At 56.7% G+C, this 23955-nt stretch overlaps 1 protein-coding gene across 3 annotated transcripts; it reads right to left on the bottom strand.

Annotated features, from left to right (window-relative positions):
• Window positions 1-306: 306 nt before the first annotated feature.
• Window positions 307-23088, bottom strand: CNTN2 (contactin 2). 3 transcript variants are annotated; one of them, XM_058540245.1, is made up of 22 exons: window positions 22938-23088; window positions 18499-18643; window positions 18191-18366; window positions 17950-18045; window positions 17332-17541; window positions 16979-17078; window positions 15538-15713; window positions 14995-15131; window positions 14380-14509; window positions 12814-12964; window positions 12565-12692; window positions 12055-12230; window positions 11426-11546; window positions 10746-10904; window positions 10115-10264; window positions 7385-7455; window positions 6806-7040; window positions 6365-6477; window positions 4937-5123; window positions 4475-4587; window positions 3829-3997; window positions 307-3413 (listed from the first exon to the last, which is right to left on the bottom strand). In XM_058540245.1, the coding sequence occupies exons 1-22, from the start codon at window positions 23005-23007 to the stop codon at window positions 3304-3306; spliced, it is 3123 nt and encodes a 1040-aa protein (XP_058396228.1). In that variant the 5' UTR covers window positions 23008-23088; the 3' UTR covers window positions 307-3303. The 3 variants fall into 3 exon arrangements, with proteins under 3 accessions (XP_058396228.1, XP_058396227.1, XP_058396229.1); XM_058540244.1 differs by lacking the exon at window positions 307-3413 and having other exon boundaries at window positions 3495-3997; XM_058540246.1 differs by lacking the exons at window positions 307-3413; window positions 18191-18366; window positions 22938-23088 and having other exon boundaries at window positions 3495-3997; window positions 18499-18563.
• Between the last annotated feature and the right edge of the window lie 867 nt (window positions 23089-23955).

The following is a 23955-nucleotide window of genomic DNA, read 5'->3' on the forward strand; positions in this document are numbered from 1 at the left end:
GAATGCCCACGGTGACTGCATCCCTCCCCTGTGCCGCAGGGCCACAGCAGACGGGCACCCCCAGACGCCTCCTTTGCTCAGCACCTTTGATTCTAAGGATCACAGTCCTGGAAGGACCCTTACAGCATCTCCCCACCCCTCCAGTCTTCACCTAACCTAGACCCCAGAGCAACAGCTGTCAAAATTCCTCAAAGGTCCCTAAAAACGGAAGAAGCCCCTCACTTATTCCAGGGTCTCATTGCAGAAGTTCTTTTGAGGTCTGACCTCAGTCTCTTTATTTTATCAAAAGAAAAAGACCCCCCACCCCATGGCCCTCCTGTTCCCTGGCACCATCTGGATCATTTGATGCCCTGGATGAAAGTAGATAACCTGACCTTGCTGAGCCCCGAGGCTTCATCTGGAGAGTTGAGGGCCCCACAATGGTGTCTGTCAGCTGTCTCTGTCCTTAGTCCTCAAGGCACTTATTGCCTACTAGGCTGTGGGGTAAAGTACTTGTTGGTGGCTGTCCCCCTTGCCTCTGGGGCTTAGTGTGTGGGGGAGGAGAGATCCAGAATCAAGTCATGACCACAATAGGGGCCAGCCCCACTCTCAACTCCCTCAGCCCAACTGAGCAGAGAAGATGAAAACTCGAGGCCCCTTGGACAGGAAGGGCCTCTGAGAAGCCGTCTGACTCGTCGTCTGCTCTCATGCGGCTCCTGCACAGGCTGCCCCAACAAGAGGCTATTCGATTTTATAAGCTTGTGTGTCCTCAGGTCACCTACTCGCTTAGTAAACCTAGTCAGGACTCTACCTGAAGTCTCAGGCTGCAGGAACATCCATTCTAGTGTAGTTCTCCGTCTCCAAAGCAAGTTGTACCTGCACAGTGGTTAGGTTTTCCTGGGGCTGAGTTTTCCTAGTTAAAAACCCTTCTGGGGCTTCCCAGCAGGTCTGCCTTCCTCCCCTTTGCTAATGGGCCTCATTAGAACTAAGACACTTAGTTGGGAATATCTTTTGCCTCAAGCAAGCTTAGAGACTGCAGCCTCCAGCTGCACTGGTCAGGGGTCCTGTGCCAGCCCAGCTCATCCCTCGGCCCGGCATCTAGAGACCTGTCCCCCTGCTGCCCTGCCACAGCCCAAGGCAGCGGGGAAAGAATCAGGTCAACTTTGGAAGGAGGTTTCTTACTTTCAGCATTCCCTTGCTGATAGAACTGGGCAAGGCCAAATCACAGCCCTGGGGGACCAGGATGGATGTTAGGGCAAGTTTTGGGGTCGCTGTAATGGGAGCATAGCTGAGCTGAGCCTCCAGCACCTTGTGTGGGGGGATGGACGGGAGCAGGTGAGGAGGATTTGATCACATGCCTCCAGGGAAGCAGTCCTGGGTGGGGGCAGGTGGTGGGGGCAGCGGTGGCGGGGAGAAGGGGTGTGAGCTTACATTTTTAAAAAATTGTAGTGGGTAAACATCAACATAAACCTGCCCAGGAAAATAGAGCAGGACTTAAAAGTTTAAAAAAGCATAACAAAATAGAGCTCTAACTGTAAACTATAGAAACCAGGCTCAGGGGGCCTGGATGCCTGTCCTGCTGCTCCTGGGGGTGAAGGGCCACCTGTCAGGGCACAGGCTTTGGGGTTTCTTGCTTGTGCCGCCACTGCTGCCTGGATTTGGGGAATCCCTGTCCTTCCTTGGCCTCTTCTTGGAGCAAGGGTCAGGGGAACAGGGGGCTTCAAGCCAGCCCTGCATATTGAAGCAACAGCAAGCGTTGGGCTCAGAAGGCAAAGAAGGACTGGGTGTCTCCTGGAGTCTGCCCAGGCCTTGGGCTGGGACCCAGGCATGCCGATCAACCCATGATCCCCACCTGAACATCTTGAAGCAGAGTTTTCATAGCCCACTGCCCTTCCTAACCATCTCCTTATCCAGGCCGTAGCCATTCAGCACTGCCCCTTCCTCTGGATAGACAAAGAGCCAGGGACAGGAAGATAGAAGACTGAGTTCTTATCCTAGCCCTGTCACTGACAGGCTGTGCGACCTTGGGAAGTCCCTAACCCTTTGGACCTCAGTCTCCTCCTCTAGAAAGTGAGGGGCTTGGACAAGTTGAGCTCTAAAGCCTCTTCCAGCTCTGAGGTTCTGTGACTGGTAACATACCCAGAGCGCAAGATAGGACGTCCCATTCATTAACCCTGGTTTCTTCTGGGAGTGCACAAGAGCAGTCCGAGGCAGCCTGGGGACAGGTCTCACCAGGTAGTGCAAGGTATTCCTGGGAGCAGGCAGGGCCACATTGATCCTCTGCCCTTCTCAGAAGACTCCTGACTCCAAGACTCAGGGTTAGTGCCGCGTTGCTCTCTGAGACTTGAGTGAGTCAGTGCTGGGAGAGTGGAGTCCTGGGGCCTGAAGGCCAAGCTGGAGGAAGAGGGTGGGAGCGCGACCCCCATCTCCTGTCTCCTGCCCAAACCCTGGAGGGTCTGTGCAGGGTCGGTCTTGGTGGGGTGGGGGACCTCCCCAAGACAAGCCCTTTAGTCACCCAGCCTCCTGTAGTGGCTTCTGTTACTGTGGTGTAACAAGGTTGGGTTGGCAGTGTTGGCTAAGAAGGCAATATCACCTGGATTGTGACTGTGCCTCGGGCCAAGTCTGGTGGCCCTTTCCACCAGGCGTCCACGCTTTTTAGCTCCCACCTCCAGCAGTTTGGAGTGTCACCCCCAAAGCTGATGAGGCTCAGGCTCCTGGCCTCAGATATCAGGGCGCTGGTTCTCAGCCTCCTGGGCAGGTGCAGGGCCTCCAGGGAGTCATCGAGGGTGTCAGGGTTCAGCTGTGCTGCCCCTCAAGAGGAGGAAGTAGGAGAGTCCTTGGTCCCAGGGTTCGGCCCTCTCCTTAGATGGAGAATGTTGATGTTTATGGCGTCTACTGCAGCCCATTCGTGTCCAGTGTTCCTGCCGGGCCTAGGACTCTGCTCTCAGGGGTAGAGTCCATCTGCGGTCCCAGAGCGCCATCTGCGGATGTGCAGATCCATGTTGAAAACCCCCTTCTTCCCAGAGGCCTGTTCCTTCCATCTGGGCACCCTAGAGGGCCCATAGGGTTCAGTATCATCATGGAAGTTACTGCTTGGTGCCTCCTGATTTAAAGAAAAAAAATCCTCTCATGGGTTCTATCCTGTGGCCGAATGTGAAATATCCTACCTCCTACGAAAAGGGCGCTATTTAAAGTGGGTATTTAAAACCAGCCATTCTCAGGCACAGAATGGGCCACCTCGGCATCAGGAAGGGACCGGGGCCAGCTGGCTGTGTCCATCGGAGGTGGGTGTCCAGCTGTGGTGGAGAGTGAGGGGCGCCGAGATCAGAGCTCCAGGTAGCCTATGAGGATCAGCATCGCCACAGAGTGGGAGAGGATGGTGCCGGCATGTGGGGCTGGGCAACCTGCCGAGTTCTCCACCATCATGCTTGTGCCTGGAACCAGCAGGCAGAAATGGGGGCTGAGTCAGCTGAGCCTGGGACCCGCCCGGCCCCGCCCCTCCCTCAGGACAGGATCCAGACCCTTCCTAGGGAGACTCACAGAGGGCAGTTTTAGGACTGTAGGACTGGGAGGTGTTCTCAGCCCTGCTCTGACCTTCGATTTTGCTGGTCCTCAGCCTCCCCTCGACCCTGTACCCCATGAAAAGAGCATACCCACCTCCCGGCCCTCAGGGATGTTTGGGCAGTCGGGGAGGAGCGGGGGCAAGGGCAGTCCAAGGTCCCTGCCTGCCTTCCCCATTCCCCCTGGGGTCTGGCTGGTTTGGGGTTGTCTTGGGTGGAAATGATTCCTTCATCGTGCATGTGGGTGGCCCCTGACACTCCTGGGGGACGAGGTGAAGGAAGGCAGCACCTCCATTCCTCACAATGTGGACTTCTGCTGGGATCCCATCCCCTCCAGGCCCTGTGGTCCGAATCTGCACCAGGGCATGGCCGATGTCTTCAGGAACTGCAATTTCTATCCAGTTCTTGCTGGTGAGGTGAAGGGTGGGAGTTGGGTGTAAGTCATTCTGGTACAGCATCTGTGGGAAAGAAGTTAGCAAGATGGAGTTCACTGACCCCAGGGCCGATCCTTCTCTCTTCCCCAGCTCTAGGCCGTGGGAGGAACCCCTACAGTTCCGGGCCCTCGAGGTCCTGCCTCCTCACCCCTCGTTTTCCGTTGCCCGGGCTCTTAACAAGTTCCTCATTGGTGGTAGGAAAGCTTGCAAGCAGCTGAACTGTTTCTGCAGACTCGTTAGGCTCACAGGACCCCCAGACTTCACCCAGTCCATCACTGCCCCATGAACCCTGCCTTTTTGCAGTGACACCATCTGCCCATTTTATAGTCGCTTCTCCAAGCTACCTGGAGAGCCATTCATGTATTTCGTGCCTCTCACCATCACAGACTCTGTGCTTGTGTCTAACTCAGATCCCTCTTGCTATAAAGGCAGCTCCCTTGTGTTCACTGGAGATGCTGGCCTGCTCCTCACTGCTTACTGCCTGATTGATCCCTTGCTTACCTTATAGCCAGTGACTGCAGACTCATTTCGGAAGGGGACCACAGGGTCCCACTTAATACTAAGACTGGAACTCGAGAAAGTCCAGGAGATGTTGCCAGGAGGTCTCCGTGGAGCTGCCGGAGGAGGGAGAAAGTTGGGGAGACTTCCAAATGCTTCCTCACCACCCACCCCTTGCCTTTAGCCAGCCTTTGTCTACAGGTCTGCCCACGGCATTACTCCCAGAGCATCCTGTCACAGCTGCCTAAGAAACACACCCCATGATATCCGAAGGTTGGAGAAGAGAGAGGCACTTCAAGAGGCCATGAATTCCACTCCCTTATTTTCATTAGGCTCGCTGCCTTGCTTTGTCCAGTCCAGGGCTTATGGGCCAGAGCATTTGTCTTACCGCTGGGGAAAGAGTGAACCCAGAGGCACTCCCCTCCTCCCCGAACACCTCCCCCAACCCCAGGCGGACAGACTCACGGGGCTTCATGGTCGTGGCATTGGCGGGAGGGCTGGCCGGCCCAGTGCCTGCCCGGTTGTAGGCCCGCACGGTCACGTGGTACTTGGTGCTGGGGTGCAGGCCAGTGACTCGGGCACTGGTATCTAGCCCTGCTGTCCTCACTCGGTCAGCAGCAGCTTCCTTGTCCCCAGCTTTCCAGTAGCGGATCTGAAGGGGGAGGGGTACCCTAGGGTCAGTGGTCAAACCCAGGACCTCAGGGCTACCCTGACCCTGGCCCTGACCACCGACGTTCTGTTCCTCTGCTGCTCACTCTGGTCCTTGTGACTCAGTCTCAGGTCTCAGAACCTGGACACCAGACCATGAGCTCCAAGACAGCAAGGACAAGTCAGTGTGAGTCGCTGCTGCCTTCTTGATGCCCTGCCGAGTGCCCAGTCCAAGGAAGTCCTCAATACTGGGCTGAAGGAGGGAGCGAGTGAGTGGGCAGGTGCTCCATGGGCAGGGGGCGGGCACAGACTCAACCTGGTGGTGGCCTGCTGGAAGCCAACCCTATTAACTGAGGGCATCCAGTGAGGCTCTGCTAAAGGATAGGAGATGCCTATTTGTGCCAGCAAATCAGTCCCTGGACCCCCAGCAGACTTATGCTGGCTGTCCAACAAATACAAACCCATTTTAATATTAAGACCTGCTAAATATGCTCCAAATATGCCCCAAATCAAGGGGAGAGTTTGAGTTATCTCCTCACTGGGGCTTGCCTCACTATTGTGCTTAAGCCCAGAGCTGACTCTCCTGGAATGGAATTTACAACATCACTAGTCCCCACTGATGAGTCTCCCTCGGGCAATGACATTTCTTGCTTTTCCTTCTTTCCCTTCCTCTTGCTCCCTCTCTCTCTCCAGCTAATCCACAGTACCCCAGTGTGGAGTCACTGATGGGCCCAGGGCCCCCCCACTGGGGACAGGACTGTTCTCTGGTATTCTCTGAGGGTGGCAGGCTAACCAGGCTCTGACATGAGAGTGGGAGGCCATGCCGCTTCCAGAACCCACTCCTCCTCCCCCGGGGGCTCCCGTGGCTTCCAGAACCTACTCCCCGCCCCCCCCACCCCCGGCTCCGGAGTTTCCAGAACCCGCTCCTCCTGCTCCTGGGGCTCCTGTACCTTCTAGAACCCACTCCTCTCCCCCCTACCCCCCCGGGGGCTCCTGCAGCTTCCAGTGGGGCTCTAGCCAAGCATTTACTTCAAGGCTGTCTGCGGGTCAGTCTTCCCCACTGGGCAGCAGCCTTAGGGTCTTAGCTAAGTAAGGTTGTCCACAGTGCTGCATAGACTGGGCGCTGTTTGCCAAGTCAGTGAATGAGTGATCCCAGGAGGAAAGGTTAATGAGCTGTGAGGCACCCCTACCTAGCCTTGAGGCCCCAGCATCCCTTCCTCTCCCAGGCCCCCAGTCAGTACTCACCTCGTACCCCAGGAGAATACCATTCATGTTCTGCTGCACGGGTTCCCAGGTCACGTTCATCTCTGAGGATGAGACCCCCTTGGCCCAGACCTTGGTAGGGGCCACCCTAGGCTCTGGGGACCAAAAAAGTATGGGTTTGGGTTCCCAGGGCCTCCCTGTGTCCTCCAGAGCTGCTGCCAACCCAGACAACCCTTGCTTAGGATGGGAGAGAGTCCAGGTCCAGGATGAAGTCGTGGGGAGGTCTCAGAGCATCCCCCAGGCCCACTTGTGTTCCCAGACATCCTCTCTCCTCCGTGCCCCAGGCCTGAGGGGCAGACAAGGTAGCCAGTGGTTTAGGACCCAGGTGTCCTCTCCCCCACTGTGGTGGAACTGAGCAGGGGTGTGAGGAGCACGGACAAGTCGCTGCGGTAGGGACGCATGGTGGGCCCAGGGGCGGCCCACCTTCCTCAGCCGAGTACACCAGCGCAGTGAGGCTCTCGGGCCCATCCCCACGGCGGTTGTAGCTGCGGATCTTGACCTCAAAGGGCGTGTAGGGCCGGACGCTGTCGTTGCTGTAGACGAAGTACTGGGCGTCGGCGCCGGGCACCCGGGCGGTCTGCCAGCCAGCACTGCCCTGCCTGCGGAAGGACAGCAGGTAGCCGAAGCCGTCTCCGTTCTGGTACTCCCGAGACACAGGCTGAGGGGCAAGAGCGTGGCATGGGCCAAGGGCTGAGGGTGCATTCCCTACCCATCCTCCAGCCCCATCCAGCCTCCCCCAGAGGGGCTGCCCAGGACGCGTGTGCCTGCAGTGGTTTTGTCCTGCATGGGCGCAAGGGCAGGGGTGTCGGGGGGAGGACGCTGTCTGCTCTTGAGTGGGGGCTGTGTAGTAGCTCCACCTGGGTCCTCTGCATGCTGCTCCAGCCCAGAGATAAGTCAGGATGGGGGCTGGGGGCCAGGACTTGTCGTGTCGTGTCTGTCCCGTGTCCCCCCTGCCCCCCCGAGAGCTGGAGGTGTATTTCTGCCTCTGTCCCTGCAGCTTACCGTCCAGTTGACGATGAGCTCTCCGGGGGCTCCACCACCTCCGCTGAGTCCTGAGGGTGCCACTGAGGGGGCTGTCAGAGCCAAGGGACACAGATGAGGCTTGTTAATGCACAGTGAAGGAACAGAAGTCCCAAGCCTGTGCCTGTAAAGCATCCTAGGACGGGGACACCCCTTCAAATGGGCCCTGGTGTTATCCTCCAACAGTACCTCTGGACGTGGGCTCTGCAGTTAGGCAGACCTGAGGTGAAATCCCTCCTCTGCCACTTACTAGCTGTGTTTCCCTGGGCGAGTTCCTTAACCTCTCTGAGCCTCTGATTCCCCTCTCCATAAGACGCAGATAATGTTTCTCTCAAAGGGCTAGAAGAAGAATAAAATTAAACCAGACAGTGGCTAGCAGATATACATAGATAGTAGATACTCCGTAAAGGATAGTGTCCTCTTTCTCCTGTCGGTTTAAACTAAATAACAGAGACCAACTCCATTTTGCTTTACATTAAGGGGAATAAATAATCCAGACTGCAATTAATGCAAAAAGCATTTCCTGTGGGTTGCAGGGTTTTTTATTATTTTTTTTCTTTTTGCGGCAGATTTAATTTCCTAATTGTCTCTAGAATTCAACAAGACTGATATTAAAACAAGAATGCGTTTAATTAGATCACGAAGCTTGGCAGAGGGTAACTTGGCTGAGGGTCAAAATCTTTCTGCAGAGAATCCAGCAGCTGGAGACTTCTCACTTGGTTCTGGTGACGATAGCTGATAATTTGCAAGGGGCACATAAACACATTGCCCATTTGATCCTGTGAGGAGGGCGTCATTATCACTCTGAAAAGGGTGGAAAGACTAAGCCCAGAGCTGTTAAGTGACTTGCCTAAAGTCACACAGCTAATAAATGGCACAGCTCGAATTTGAACTCTGATTTCAAAGCCCATCATCTTTCCTCTGCCTCATAGCCGTCTTTGTGCTCATCAACTCTCGGGATACTAAAATGAAGGAGACCATTCCTCATTCTGACTCTCCAAGAAGTTCAGTCAAAGAAAGTGCTCCTTCTGGAATTCCTCACTCAGGAGAGGTACCACTTAAAAATGTTGAACGATTACAGAAAGAGCCCAGAGATTCAGCCCGGGACATATAGGAAACCATGTTTAAGAGATCACCAGGGGCCGGCCCCATGGCTTAGCGGTTAAGTGCGTGCGCTCTGCTGCTGGCAGCCTGGGTTCGGATCCCGGGCGCGCACCGACGCACCGCTTCTCCAGCGATGCTGAGGCCGCGTCCCACATACAGCAACTAGAAGGATGTACAGCTATGACATACAACTATCTACTGGGGCTTTGGGGGGACAAAATAAAAATAAATAAAATCTTTAAGAGATCACCAGACGGCTGAACCTCACTACAACTCCAGCGGGGCAAGCCTAGTGGGCAGGGAAGGGGAGGCAAGGTCTTAATTCCATGCTGCCGGTCTCAGGCTCCCGGGGCCTTTGTTCTGAGTCTCCCCTGTGAAAGGCTCAGAGGGTGGGCAGGGCCTCTCAGCAGATGCTGGCCAGGGCATGTGCCACCCCGTCTCCTGGGTTCTCACCTCCCCTTCCTTCCCCACTCAGGTTCTGACACCCACATGGCTTTCAGGGAGGTCCTGGGCAGATTATCCATTCCTCCTGCTCCCCAAGAAGCCATCTAAGGAAGGACTTGGAGATATTGCTGCTTCCACCCCCTGCACAGCACACGTGCACACACGTGCACACATACACACACATGTCTTCCTCATGAGCTGATTTCTGCAGCTCATGCCCTTCCAGAGGGGACATCCATCCGCCCACCACCCTATGGTCCTGGGTTCAAGTCCAGGCTTGGCCAGTGTGACCCCTTCTCCACACTTTGGTTTTTCTATTTTTTTAAATTAAAATTTCTGTTTTGAGGGGGCCGGCCCAGTGGCGTAGTGGTTAAGTGTGCACACTCCGCTTCGGTGGCCCGGGGTTCACAGGTTTGGATCCCAGGTGCAGACCTGCGCACCGCTTATCAAGCCCTGCTGTGGGGCCAGCAGGGTGGCGCAAGCAGTTAAGCGTGCACGCTCTGCTGCAGCAGCCCAGGGTTCGCAGGTTCGGATCCCATGTGTGCACCGATGCACTGCTTGTCAAGCCATGCTGTGGCGGCGTCCCATATAAAGTAGAGGAAGATGGGCACGGATGTTAGCCCAGGGCCAATCTTCCTCAGGAAAAAAAAAAAAAGGAGGATTGACATCGGATGTTAGCTCAGGGCTGATCTCCCCCACCCCGGCCAAAAAAAAAAGCCATGCTGTGGCAGGCGTCCCATGTATAAAGTGGAGGAAGATGGGCACGGATGTTAGCCCAGGGCCAGTCTTCTTCAGCAAAAACAGAAGGATTGGCCACAGCTGTTAGCCCAGGGCTGATCTTCCTCACACGTACACACACACACACACACACACACACACACAATTTCTGTTTTGAGATCATTGTGGATTCACATGCAGTTGTACGGTTGGCCCATTTTTTAAGTGAGGGGTTTGGACTGGATGGTTCTTGCAGCCCTGGCAGGCTGTGGCCAGGGCATACTGTGTTGTGCAGTGTAGAGGCCTGCCGTGACTGTGTTCCTTTCGGAGCTGCTTTGTTAGAGAGTCTGAAGCCTGGCGAACAGGGCTGGAACTTGGGGTTCCCTTTAAGAAAGCTAGGGTCTGTGCCTTGATGTTACTTCTCTCTGGGACACCCAGGACTCTGACCTGCTTCCTGGGTCCGGATTTTGCTGGAGGGCCCACTGGGCTCCCCAGTGCCCAGGATGTTGCTGGCTAAGACACGGAACTCGTAGTCCATCCAGGGCGTGAGGCCCAGCACCTGGGCGGTCTCGGTGTTGCCCTCGATGTTGGCGGGATCTGCAAGGCAGCAGGGAGTCAGTGTCCTGGCCTACATTTATTGGTCTGGATGGAAAGGACAGGGACTGGGCCTGGGTCGCCTCTTTGTACCCCACTCATTGTGGTGCCTCCCGTATACTAAGAGCTCAGTGCCTTGTTCAGAAAGGATCTGAAAACCAGTCGACTTCCCGCCTTCAGCCTTTGCCGGTGCCGTGTGCACCCTACCCCGTCGGGATGCTTTCATTGCCCCAGCTATAGTCCTGCCAAAGCTTCAAGGGCGCAGACTGAGCGCCTCTTCCTCCCACTTGGTCCCCACTCTCCTGCTGCCCTGTGATCACCATCTCCCCAGCTGGCCTGGGAGCTTCCTGCAGGCCGAGGGCCTAAGCTTGTCCCTCTTTGAAGCTCCGGGCTCAGTCCCACACTCCGACCTCTGACCCTCCACCCTGGCACATACCCAGGCCTTATCAGTACTGACTCGGGGCGGGGGGGACCTCACACTTACTGGTCCGAACCTGCTTCCACTTCCCTGCAGGTGGAGTGCGAGCTTGCAGGCTGTACTTGGCAATGGGACTGTGGTTGTCGAAGCCACGGCTCCAGCTGAGCTGGACAGTGGTGTCACCGATGTTCCTCACCACCACGCCTCCCGGGGGACCCGGCGGGCCTGCACCAAGAGGTTGGAGCACAGTGGGTCAGAATGGGGCAGAGTCAAATTTGAGCCAACCTCCTCCAGGCTGGCTTGGGCTGATGCAGTACCAAGAAGGGGCAGCAGAGGGCGCAGCGAACACACCCGGGTGGGAGGGCAAGAAATGGGGGCAGTGGGTAGCAAATGGGGGGTTGCGAGGTGGGAGGGATGTGTCCAAGCCTGGAAGGGTCACAGAGGCCCTCAGAGGGATGTGTATAGCTTTCCAGCAGTAGACTCTGAAAACTTCTGGCCTCAGCAAAGTTCTTCAGTCTTGGGATATGTTTGGGAGTGGAGTTTTAAAATTTTGGCTTTGGAGGGAGAATACCCTATTCATTTAGGACCTGCGAAGAACCACGAGATAAGTTCAGCTCAGTGGACTTATGCCAGAAGCCCTTCCCCGCAGCTTGCAGGGTGAGGGGGCAGTTAGGGAGTGAAGGTCAGAATAGCCCAGCTGGGCTCTGAAGGAGTCGGGGTGGGATGGGGGTGGGAAACCTCATCACCTCGGACCAGGACCGTGGCTTCCTTGGACGCACTGTCCACCACCGTCTGAGCCACACAAGTGTACTTCCCACCGTGGCGCAGCTGGGCGTTCAGGATGGTCAGATCCCCAACCGTCTCCTTCTGCACACAGGGGACAGGAAGGGCAGGTCAGAGGAAGCGGCCCTGCCTAGTGCAGTGAGCCATGAGACACAAGGCGGGCTCGGAGCCCTGCTCCATTATGTCCACAGCCCCCGCTGCCTCTCAGTGTTCCTGTCTGTTCAATGGGAGGGATCAGCTCCCCCCACTTAGTACCACCGGGGACTGAACAAGTTTGTCACAGAAGACAGTCAACGGTGGTCCAAGTCAGTGACGTCATTGCACTGGGGGGCAGGACAACAAGAATAGTGGTGGGCAGTGAGTCTTGCGGGGTACCCAGAATTCCAGGTTTGTCCCTAACCCTCTCCTAAGTGCATGGACTTCAGGTGGGATCCAGGGAACTGCTGAATCCAAGGAGGAGCTTGCCATGCATGGCATTCCTGAGGGAATGGGGAAAGGCTTTGGGGGGTGGGATGATGGTTAAGGATATCTTGGGTCCCCTGTCTTATCCAGAGTAGAGAGGGGCCCTGGGTGCTCTGGCCTCAGGCCTTACCACACTGGCCCTCCGGTAGTGACCCCCGGGCTTATCGAAGTCGATGGGGAAGTTGTCCAGGGTCCAGATGAAGGTGAGGTCCATGGTGGGGTCGTGGGAGGCATGGCACTGCAAGGTCAGGTTGTCTCCCAAGTTGATGTCGGCACTCGACGGGGCTAGCGTGATCTTGGTCCCATCTGCCAAGAAAAACAAGGCCCTGGGTGGTTGGGGGAGGAATAGGCCCAGGCAGGGGCAGCAGGGCAGATGAGACGGTTTGTCCTAAGCCCAGGAAGGAGAAGAGGCAGCGTGGCCAACAGCAGCCTGACGTCTCTGCCGCCCCAGGAATGCGTGGGAGGGGGGCAGGACTAGATTCTGGATGGGGCGAGGGGGCGGTCCCAAGTGAAACCAAATCCTGAGGTAGCCTCAAAGCCAAGCTAGGAGGAATGTGGGAACACAAGAGCAGGATGGCAAGGAGGGATGACACCCCGTGGTGGCCAAGCCCACCAACCTCAGCTGGACCACAGCCCTTACCTCGCACAGACAGGACGCCTGTGCTGTTAGCTTTGCCCATGAAATTCTCAGCAAAGCAGGTGTATTTGCCTTCATCTGACCGACTGATGTTTCTTATGATCAAGGTGCCATCCGGGGTTACAGTCACTCTGTAGCGAGGACAGAGCAGATCTAGCCAACCCAGGGACACACTGTAGTCCTGGGAAGGGGACTCACCTCCAAGGAGAATGAAAGGGAGCAGGACTTGCTCAGGTGGAGTGCGGGTTGTACCTGCTGCTGTTGACCAGAATCTCAGTGCCTTTGCTCCAGAGCACCACGGCCTTGGGAGCTGCCCGGGGCTGACAGGGGATAACAACCTCTCCCCCGCGGGCCGCCGGGATCAGACGCCTGACGGGATTCAGCCTGAAGTCGGGGGCCAGTGCTGGAAGGAAAGGGGAACGTCTCACAGTCACCCAGGGAATCGCAACAGTACCCGGTGCCCTTGATTGAGACGTCACCTGGCTCCGTACTGAGCATCTGAGGGACCCTGCACGGCCAGTCCCTGAGTGACTCCGAGCAGCACCACGTCCAGCATGCATCCAGGAGTCAGCCCCTCCACACCACCTCACTGCCACCATGCTGGTCCAAGCCACCACATCTCCTGCTGGACTCTCGAAAAGCCCCCTGATAGGTCTTCCTGTTTCTGCACTTTCTTTCTACAGTCTCTTCTCCACCCAGCAGTCAGGAATATCTTTTTCAAAATGGAAATCAGGCACTCAGAATGAAGTCCAGTGCTCGTAAGGGATCACAACTAAGTCCTCTCCTCTCCAATCACATCTCACTCCACTCTCTCCCACTCATTACGCTCCAATCACCTGGGCCATTTTTTGTCCTTTGAAGATGCCATGCTTTTTCCTGCCTCAGGACCTTTGCACTTGCCCTACATTTGCTTGGAAATCCCATAGACCTTCACATGGCTGGCTCCTTCTTAACACTCAGGTCACATCCCAAATGTGACTTCCTCAGAGAGGTCTTCCCTGATCGTCCTGTCTAGCTGCCCACCTGACCCCATCACTCAACTGGATTTTCTTTATACTGTATTTTTTGTAATAAGCTGTCTGAAATTATCTTATTTAATTACTTGATTTTGTGTTTCTTTGCCTCCCTCTCTCCACTGGATTGTAAGATACTTGAAGGCAGAGCCTTTATCTTTCGTGTTCACTCCTTAGGAGGAGGTGTTGAATGAATATTGGTTGAATGAATGAATGAATGAGTCTTAGTTAAGCCTCACTACAATGAGGTAGGTGTCGTTGTGTCCATTTCACAGATGAGGAAACTGCGGCTCCACAAGCTTGTCACACAATGAAAAATACCAGCCGGCGTGGGCCTTTCCTGGGCACACGTGATGTGCTGAGCGGATCCTTATCCTTTCCCTCTGTCATCTCCTCTAGTCCTCACAACAGCCGTGTGAGGGCAGGACTCTCATCGCCCACATTTTAAATCAAGAAACTGAGACACAGAGAGATTAAGTAACTTTCCAAAGGTCACATAGCTGCAGGGGCTGGGTTAAACACAAATCTAATAGTTCTGTTTTCCAGTGACTTCTGCCACCTTTTTCCACTGCAGCAAACATTTACTTTGTTTGTGCCGGACATGGAACAAGCCAGAGACGCTGTCCTCAGGGAGTTCTCCACCTAGTGTCTCATCTCCCTTCTCAAATCCCTGAGTTGCACGTGGAAGCTGTCAGGAAACTAAGGGAAACCCCCAGGATGCGTTTGTATGTTTGGAAACGCTGCAGCGCAGAACGAAAGGCCCCTTTGTGCCCCGGGGCTGCTCCTGCCTGCCCGGGCCCCTTACCTTGCACGACCAGCTCAGCGCTGGCGTAGATGGTGCCATGCTTGTTCTCCGCCACACACTGGTACATGCCCGAGTCCTCCAGGCTCAGCTTGGAGAACCGCAGGTCCCCGGCCAGCACCTCTACCCGGCTCTGTGGAGAGGAGCCCGGCCCAGGTCGGGCAGGGGGATCAGGACCACCGGAGGACCAGGGTGAAGGGGCAAACTGGGCTGGGTCCAGGGGGGACTGAGGCTGCCACTCCCCCCAGGAGGGGACTCATATGCCCAGTCCTATCTCAGGGCTGCCTGGAATCCTAGGACTCGGAGACTCCCCAGACCTCCCCGCACAGCAGCACACTGAAGCCAGAGGGGCGAGGAGCCCCATTCAGGACCACGTAGTGTTTCTGTGGCTGAGTTGTGCCTGGGCCTAGGTCTCTGGACCCTCCAGTTGGGACTCTATCCAGTCGACCAGCCTGTGGCCTTGTGACTCTGGAATGGAAAAAAGCACCTAAACCACCCTATGGCACCCAGGGTGCCAGGCCCAGAGGGCCTGCCAGTGGTGCAGGGGGAGTCTGAGGGGTGAGGGAACCAGGTGAGCAGAGGACAGTGGCATATGGGAGGAAGCCCCAAGTCTCCTACCCCAGACACCAGGGGCTCCCCGTTCCGCAGCCAGCGCACTGCGGGCCGGGGCTTGCCGGCAGCTGCGCAGCCCCACCGAAGGTTGGAGCCAATGTCAGCCTCCGTGTCTGAGATCACCTTGAGCCACTCTGGCTGAGCTGTGGGGAGCAAGAGAAAGAAAAGCTGGAGACGAGCTGGGAGGACCTCCAGCTCCTTAAAGGGGCCGGAAGGGCAGGACTGCAGTTCCTGTTCTAGACAGCAGAGGGTGCCAGCAGCACTCCGGGACAGGGTTAGGGAGAAGCAGGCTCCAGAAAGTGGGCAATTTGTGCCTGTGCCAGTGGCTGTTTTAGTGGCTTAAATCATTGTAAAGCCTTTCATGTGCTTTCTGCAACCCCAGCTGGAGCTCTGAGCTGGCCACAGCGTTAGCCTCTTCTGGCCCCACATCCAGTGCATCCTGGGGCAAGAAGGCTGAAGCAAGGGGCTTCGCAGTCTCCTCCCTGACTTTGGGGTCTGCCTTCAGGGATGGGGCAAAGGCATGGGGAGAGGGTGTCCCCAGGTCTGTACCCTGCACAATGATGCGGCCCTGGACCGTGTCACGTCCCTTGGAGTTCTCTGCCTCACACTCGTAGGTGCCCTCGTCCTCAAAGCTGATGCTGGGGATCTGCAGGGTGGGCTCCGCTGTGGCCCACTGTGGGGACAAGGAGCCATCCACTTTGCGCCACTTGATCCGAGGGACAGGGCTGGCAGAGAAGACAAAGCCAGAAGAGGTGGGCTGAGCTAGGCAGACTCCCCTGTGCCTACAGCTCCTCACATAGATGCTGGGCAGGTGGGGATGGGGAGGAGGGCAGGGGACCCCAGGCCTGGGAAGGAACAGAGGGAGAGAGGCAAGGAGGGAGGGAGGGGCCTCTCCCAGGTGGCTCTGAGCACAGGCAGGGAATGGGCAGGAAGTGGGGCTCCCCTCCTCTCTTCTCCCTGCAACAATCGTGACCCTAATGAGGCTGGTCTTCTGTGTGGTCCAAACTCTGAGGCTGGCTTACCCTCCCCACCCCACCCCGCGCTGGCCACCCGGCCGCTTCTGGGCTTGCCCTCCTTGGCAGAGCCTGTGACCTGGGTCTTTATGGGTCCCCCTCCTCTCTCCCCAACCGGGCCTTGCCTCTAATCCCCAAAGGGTCTTCAGTTGTTAGTAATCTGTGTGCTAACATGGACTGAGGTGTCAGTGAGTCTTAAAGAGTTAATATATTACCCTTCCATGTGCTTTAAATGTGGGTTTTCTGGAAGCCCAATAACTTTCCACAAAGCAGAGGCATCCTGGGTAACCACAGGGGGCATTTGAGGGAAGAGGGGACCGGTGTACAAACCACGCTCTTTCATTCACTCTACAGACATTTATGAAATACTCGCTATCTGCTTAGCCCTGCTCCTGGGAATCCTTCTTCTGGGAGAGCAAGATTTCTATTGTCATCTTTTAGGAGGTAACGGTTAGCATCCATAGAACATTCACCAAATGCCAGGCACTGTTCTAAGCACTTTACAGGTATTAACTCACTTAATCCTCATAACAACCCTGTGAGGTAGGTACTATTATCACCATGTACAAATATGAAAACTGAGGCACAGAGAGTTAAATAGTTTACTCAACGTCTCCTAGCCAGCAAGTGACAGAGCTGGGATTTGAACCAGGCAGGCTGGGTTGGGGTCTGTACACTGTGCTATCTGCCTTCAGCCTGGAGTGTTGCATAAGCTGTCTGAGCCTGTCATGCATTGCTGGGGGGACCGAGTGACCCAACATGTGTCACTTGGCATGCGTGATGCCTCCCCCAAGAGTTAGTGCTCAGGGAGTGGTGGTCACTACCCGCTGTGGGTCCAGCACTCTGCTAGACCCTGTGAGGGGCACCTGGATGATTGAGCGCTGACCCTGCCTGCCCTCTCTCTGAGGTCACCCATGCCCCTGAGGGGCTCTGAGAGGCAATGCCCTGGCCTGCTCCTTCCCTCCTCCACCACCTACTTCCCAAAGGCGAAGCACTCCAGGGTGACCTGCTGGCCCACCAGCGCGTAGGTCTCTGCTGGGAACCGGGCCTTGATGCTGGGTGCAAACAGCCTGGTATCTGTGGAGAGAGGGATTTTGCAGATCAGATGCCAGTGATCCAGGTCAGGTGCTCCTGTGCTTTGGATCTCAGCACTACCCTGAGCCGATTCTGTCTTGACTCCCTTTCCCCTTGGGGGCCTGGGGCGGGAGCAGGAAGACCCAGACGTCCAGGCCCTGGACCCTATGCCCCCAGAGCTCTTCACAACCTCTGTGGGAAAAACCTCTTTCCTAACGCCCAGCTCCCTCCTTCCCGCCATATCTGTGACTCTGACCTTCGGCAGCTAGGTTGAGCTGAGCGAACTTGCTGAAGACACTCTTGGTGGAGAAGTCCATGTGGCTGGTGGCCAGGCAGGAGTAGTTGCCCAGGTCCGAGGCGTTGGTCCGGGCGATGTACAGGTTCCCCGTGGTCTGGGACACAAAGTGACGCCCGTCCGTCGGGATGAAGTTGGGGAACTCGTTGAGGAGCCAGCGGTAGGACAAGCCTAGGATGTGGGGAGTTTGAAGAAACCAGGGGGTGCTGGGTTAATGGGGCCACTCTGGGTGGGACCCAAACATGCTGGCAGGGATCTGTAGACCCTTTCCTGAGATCCTCCTATGCTCTGAACTGGGGCTGAGGGGAGACCTAGAGGGAAGATGCGACTTTATTCCGGCCCTCGGGGGGGGTGCTGTCTGATGGGGAAGCAGACTCTGCCCTCAGGGACCACCCAGTCTGAAGCGGGGAGGCAGGGCACAGAGCTGGAAAATGACAGCCCAATGAAGGACACGCAAGATCATTTAGAGTTAGGGACGGGGGTCAGTGCTTCCAAGGCTCACTCACAGTCCCTCCTCTGCTGAGCGGCTGGAAGCCCCACCCGTGCCCGCTCTCTACCTGTGGCCCGGTCCCAACTCACCTGGATAGTGGGCTGGTGGGTTACAGGGCAACATCACACCCCAGCCTTCGTGGGTCTTCACGGGGTCTCGCTCCTCCTTGGAGAACTCCTGCAGAACTGGGGTGAAGACCGGGCACTCAGGCACCGTCCTCCAAGGCTGGGGCCCCTCCCTGTGGGAAGTAGTCACCTGCCCTTTCTGGACACTTTCTCCAGCCCCTCTCTTCCCCTCCCCCAAAGTGTCCTGGCACCCCATGGGTCTCACAGCCGAAGCGGAGGACAGCCTCCCTGCTGACGACGGTGCCCACTGGGTTGGAGGCCAGGCACTGGTAGACGCCGGCATCCTGTGCCTTGGAGGGGTTCATGATGACCAGGTTGCCTCCCACTAGCTGGTGGCGGGAACCTGCCTCCAGCTTCATCTCGGTGCCATTCATCTTCCACCTGCAGCAGGGGCGGAGGAGGGACCCTCCCGAGTCCTGCCCGGCTGGACCCAGCCTGGCGACAGGGCTGACGCGAGGGAAAACGGCACGGCGGCCTGGGCCTCCTGGCACCCACTGGTGGGGGAGGTCTTACCTGTAGGTGGCAGGAGGGCTGGCCCGGGCGCGGCATGCCAGCGTCACCTTCTCCTCTGTGGACTCCTCTGGGAATAGCAGACTGAGCGGCTGGTCTTCAAAGACGGGCCCAAACGTGGCTGGGGATCCCCGGGCCAAGCTCCGAGCTGCAGATGGGGGACACCACCAGAGGCCTCAGGGCCTGGGGCAGCTGCGGCCCGGCCTCTAGGGCAGTGCTGTCCAACAGAACTTTCTGCTCTGATGGAAAAGTTCCCTTTTCTGCACTGTCCAGTACAGTAGCCACTAGCCACTAGCTAACAAGCCCTTGAAATGTAGCTAGCGCAGCTGAGGAACAAAATTTTTAATTTTATTTAATTTTAACTAATTACAATTTAAATTTCAATAGGTTGGGCAGGCCCCATCTGGTCAAGTTCGTTCAGTCACTCACCCATCCTACACTCAGGTATTGAGCACCTGCTGTACACCTGGCACTGGGCTAGAGACTATGTTGCAAAAATGAATAAGACACAGACCCTCTTCCTCAAGGAGCCTGCGGTCCAGGGAGGGGACAGAAAACGACAGTACAAGGTAGTGAGAGCCACAACAGCAGTGCAGGGTCAAGGTGCAGGGCCTCAGCGTGGAGGCAGGTGGCCCTGTCGGGGGCCGTCAGGGGGCCTCTCGGAGGAGCTGATCTGCAGGATGAGATGGGCCTTGAAGGACGCATGCGAATCACGGGCTAGAAAGGCGAGAGGGGATGTGTGTCCCTGGAGCCTGATGCTCCTTCCGGGCCAGTGGAAGGTGCCCCGGCTTGGGCCTCTGATCAGCTCTTATGAGCCCTTCTGAGGCTCGTGTGTCCACCTGTGAAACAGGAAGAACACGACTCACCCCGCAGGGCCTGCGGGAGGGTCCAGCCTGGCACAGGGCATGTGCTCAGCCTATGTCAGCTGGCCCCGAGAGGGGCTGGGCTGGGGAAGGAGGCCTGTATGGTGGGTGGAGGGTGTGCAGGTTGCTTTGGGGGCATTTTTATAAAATTCCAGTATGACAATTAAAGACAGAGAGGCCCAGAAAAGGGACTGACTTGCCCATGGTCACAGGGCAAGTCTGTGGCACACGCTGGTCTAGACCTTGGTCTGTGAATTTGCTGAGCCAGTGGGTGTCACACGTGCAAATGGAGTTCTCATGCCTGGCGCTCCGGGGGCAGATGCCTCTCTCTTCATGCACGTTGTCCGGCCTCACCAGGGCGGGGGACACCAGGGCACTGAGGGTGGTGTTTCATGCCTGCCCTTCCACAGGGGTGGGGAGGGGGCTCTATTCGCTGATTCGTGGGGCGGGCACACTGTGCCTTTGTGGTGTCAAGCAGGGGCCAGGCCACCCCTAATTGGCTCCTACCCCTCAATGCAGCTGATTTCAGGCCCTCCTTTGTGGGTCGTGAAGGGTGGGATCCCCATTAACCAATTAGTGCCTCCTTTCTCGGCGCATCTGGCTGTCAGCCCTATTCCAGGGGTAGGGAGGGGCCCCATGCTGCAGCTGAGGCGCAGCCCTGGACCCCTGGGAGTGAGGGCAGCTGTTAAGCAGCTCTCAGAGTGAGGAAGGAGACAGGGCTCCCTGAAATGGCATCCTCCACCCCCTCCCACCACCCATCGCTATCCCTCACTGTCGCCGCAGGCCTCGGAGACGGCGGCGGCATCCTCTGGGCTGGGGAGCCCAGCTTAATCCCAAGTTAATGATGGTGGTGGAGGGTAGGGACCCTCGCCCCAGCTGGGACTGCCGGGAGGGGGTGGGGGGAGGCAGCCAGGCTGGTGGGAACCACCTTGCACAATAGCAGCTTCCAGTAACTCTGTCTAGATGGTGGGGGGTGTTTGAGTGGGCCTGGGGCACACTGATGCTTTAAGACTGGCTTTCTTCCTGAAAAAGCTTTCTCTCCTCTACACTCAGCCACGTACACACCCTCACCCCAGTATCCATATATGCACACCTCCACACCTGTCACCTATGCACACTTCCCTACGTGCACACGCACATCACACACAACACACACACCTAAGCTACTCCAGTAGTCGATACACTGATTTACACACACATTGTTCCCATGCACACACAGCTATGAATGTCCATGTATACTTATTTATATATATCCCTGCATTCATAGTGATAAAAACAGGTGCTGTTTATTGAGTGCTTACTCTTTATCGGACACCATGCTCCGTATTTCCTTCTTGTAACCTCTTTACAAGAGAGGTACCGCCATTTTCTTATTTGACTAATGCAGAAACTGAGACTTAGGAAGGTTGAATAATTTGCCCCAAATCATCCAGCACGGAGCAGATCTAGGGGTTTGGACCCTGGCCAGCCTCACCCCACAGCAAACGTCCTTAACCACAGTGTCAAGTGATTCTTGACCTCAGTCTCCCATCAGAACCCCCAGAAGCCCTGTTCCATCCCAGAGGTACTGAATCAGGATCTCTAGGAGTGAGGCCGAGGAATCCAGATATTTTTAAATGCCTCATGGGCATTCTGCAGGGCAGCCAGGTTGAGAGCCATTGCACCAGGCTGTAAAGCTTTCTGTACACATCCGTCAGCCCCCAATTGTAGCGCCACCTCCATGCAACTCACTCACATCTCCACCCTCTCAAACATCCACAGACACACCCTCACTCAGCCCACACCTTCCTCTGAAGCTACACACACACACACACACACACAACCGTGTGCGTGCGCGCGCACACACACACGCTCCCAGGCAAAGCCACCCCCTCCTTGCTGTCCTTGTCCCACACCCTCTCTGATTCTCTCCTGATTCCCTGTCCTGGCCACTCTGCTCCCTAGACACAGGTATCAGGAAACTTGCAGAGGGAGGGGATTGGAGAGATGAGATGGGGAGGGGAATCCTTGCTGCCTTTCCTTGCACGAGGTGCCAGGAGTTGAAAGCTACATCCCCAGGGTAGGTTAGCAAGGAGAGCCAAGAGCGGCCCTCCTTCCTGGGAGGAGTGGGAACAAGGGAAGGGATGTCCACTCCTGTCTCTGGAGCTCTTGGGTGTGGCAGACCAGGTCCGCTCTCCCTTGGCCTTCCTGCCTGTCTGGTCTCAGGACCCTGGAGGCTGCCCGTACCCCTTGCCTCAGATGATGCAGTCCTGGACTGAGTGGTCCCTGAGGGAAGGCAGTGCTGAGGAGCCTGGGCATCGCTCCTCTGTCCTCTCTGCCTGGGGGTCTCCTGCTTGTGCAGCCTGGGCTCCCCACCCCAGCAGCTCCCCCGACCTGGTGGTCCGTGGCAGAGGGGCTAGGCCTGGGGGTGGGGGGCTGCAGGGCCTCCTTCGCCCTCAGGGTCAGCCCTGTTTCCCAGCAGCCTCACTGACTTGGTTGCAGGGCTGGGAGGCAGTCAGGACATAACGAGAACATCTGAAAGTGTGCCAGTGGAGTCCTTCCCTGGTAGGACGAGGAAGTTAAAACGTGCTGGCTGCAGCCTGCAGGGGTGTGGCGCGGGGAGGTGGAGTCTGGGGCGGCTAGAACTCCAGAAGGACAGTGGAGGATGGGTACTGCTTCTCCATGGAGATCTTTAAGGAGAAAAGAAACATCTGTGGATCTGGGCTGGGGTCAGGGCAGGGAGGCTGAGTGGTGGTCCCAGCAGGCCCCTCAGCCACAGTGGGCAGCGAGGGATGCCTGCAGCTTGGGGACAGGCTGCGTCTTCGGCAACTCCTTCTCGGCACGCTCTCAGAGTCCAGCTCGCCTGGGCGTCGGCCTGCACTGCCCTCTTCTCCATGGCCTCCTCCTCCCTCCTGCCACCGCGCAGCGCCCCTGCATGAGAACTTTCACACGAGAGACCCTCTTGACCTCCCTGGGCACCCCCCTGCCGCGTCTGCTCCTGGAGCCTGTTCCATCCACACTTAGTCTGCTTGCCAGGCTGTGGCATTGCCTGAGGAGCCAGCCCTGAGTTTTGTGGAACTGATCCCTGTCTCCTCATTCAGGGCACCCCAGAGCATACTGTCCAACAGAACCTCAAGTGACGTTGGAGATGTTCTGTGATCTCTGCTGTCCCATGTGGCTATCAGCCCTTGAAATGTGGCTAGAACAACTGAGGAACTAATTTTAAAATTTAATTTAATCTTAGTTTTAATGGGCCCGTGGCTATGGGCTCCCACACTGGGCCACACAGCCTTAGCGGCTGCGACTCTGGGCTGAGGTCGTGAAGATCTGGTGGTGCCATAACCTTGCTGTGCGACCCAAGGCAAGCCACTCGCTGTCTTTGGATCATGCTTCTTTCACCTACAATTACCTCTCCTCCTAACTTCAACGGGAAGGTAAGATCCACAAATGGGAAAATTTTAGCCAGGAAATGGCCTCAGAAACCTAAGTGCTACAGCAATGCAGAACCAGCAATTTCTGTAGTCATCACTGAAGTAATAGTAACCGTACAGCGGTGTAATTATCCCAGCTACTCTTCCAAGCCTAGAGGAGCCCTCTTACCTGCAGAGGAGACAAGGGCCAGGGCGAGCAGCAGCAGCAGGTGAGACTTCCTCTGGACGGGTGTCCCCATGGTGGGCGTCTGGGCAGAGGTGGGGAGCGGAGGAGAGGAGCCTCAGCCCAGCAGTGGGGGAGTCTGGCTGGAGGCTGAAAAGGACCTAGGGAGGCAGAGGGATGGGAAGGACTCTGGGCTGAGGACGCCCCTCCCAGCTCCAGGCACGTCTGGTCGGCAAGGCTTTTACCTCGGCCTGGGGAGGGGCCAGAATTGCTCGAGCACTCATCCTCCCAGGGCCCCAGGGGAAGGGGCTTGGCCATTACCAAGGAGCTCTTCCTGGGGCTGAGTGCCTCCCACTGGCCCCCTGGGAGTCTGGCTCTGCCCTATACCCCCACTCCACCTCCTGCAGCCAGCAGGGTGCTGCTCAGGAAGTGAAGCAGGGACTAATTGGGAGGGAAGAACCCATCTGCCTGCTCACCCAGTAATAGCTCTTGATGTAGGGGCCGTGCCTGGGTTTGGGGAATTAGCCCCATCTTCCTCTAGCAATTGGGGGCACCTCTCCCCTGCTCCTCCCCGACACTGCCAGGGTGGGGGTAACAAGCCCCTGCGGGAGCTGCGTTAAGTCTCTCAGGACCAGCCTTGTTTGCCAGCAGTGAGGAGGGGTTTCACGGATCCATCTACTCCCTTGCCCCCCGGGGCCTGGGTAGACATTTATGTGGTGTGCATGATGGAGCCATAACCTTGGTCCCATGCGCAACGCTCCCCAACCAGAGGGGATGACGGGCCCAGACAGGGCTCAGAGACTTGGTTAAATCCTGGAGCTCCAGAGAACCTGTTCCCTGGGTGGGGGCCACTGAGGACAAGTCAGAGCCCCCTCCATCAGTCATCCTGAGAGGCGAGGGCAGGGCCAGTCTTCCCGTCGACTCCCCATCTTAGGCAGACTTTCTGAGTTCTGGGGGGAGTGTGGAATCTCAGGGGTTTGCTTCTCAGTTATTTGAGTGAGCCTAGGTCACTGGGCTCCACAGC

The sequence above is a fragment of the Diceros bicornis genome, chromosome 4 (assembly GCF_020826845.1).
Source record: "Diceros bicornis minor isolate mBicDic1 chromosome 4, mDicBic1.mat.cur, whole genome shotgun sequence".
Lineage (NCBI taxonomy): Eukaryota > Metazoa > Chordata > Mammalia > Perissodactyla > Rhinocerotidae > Diceros > Diceros bicornis.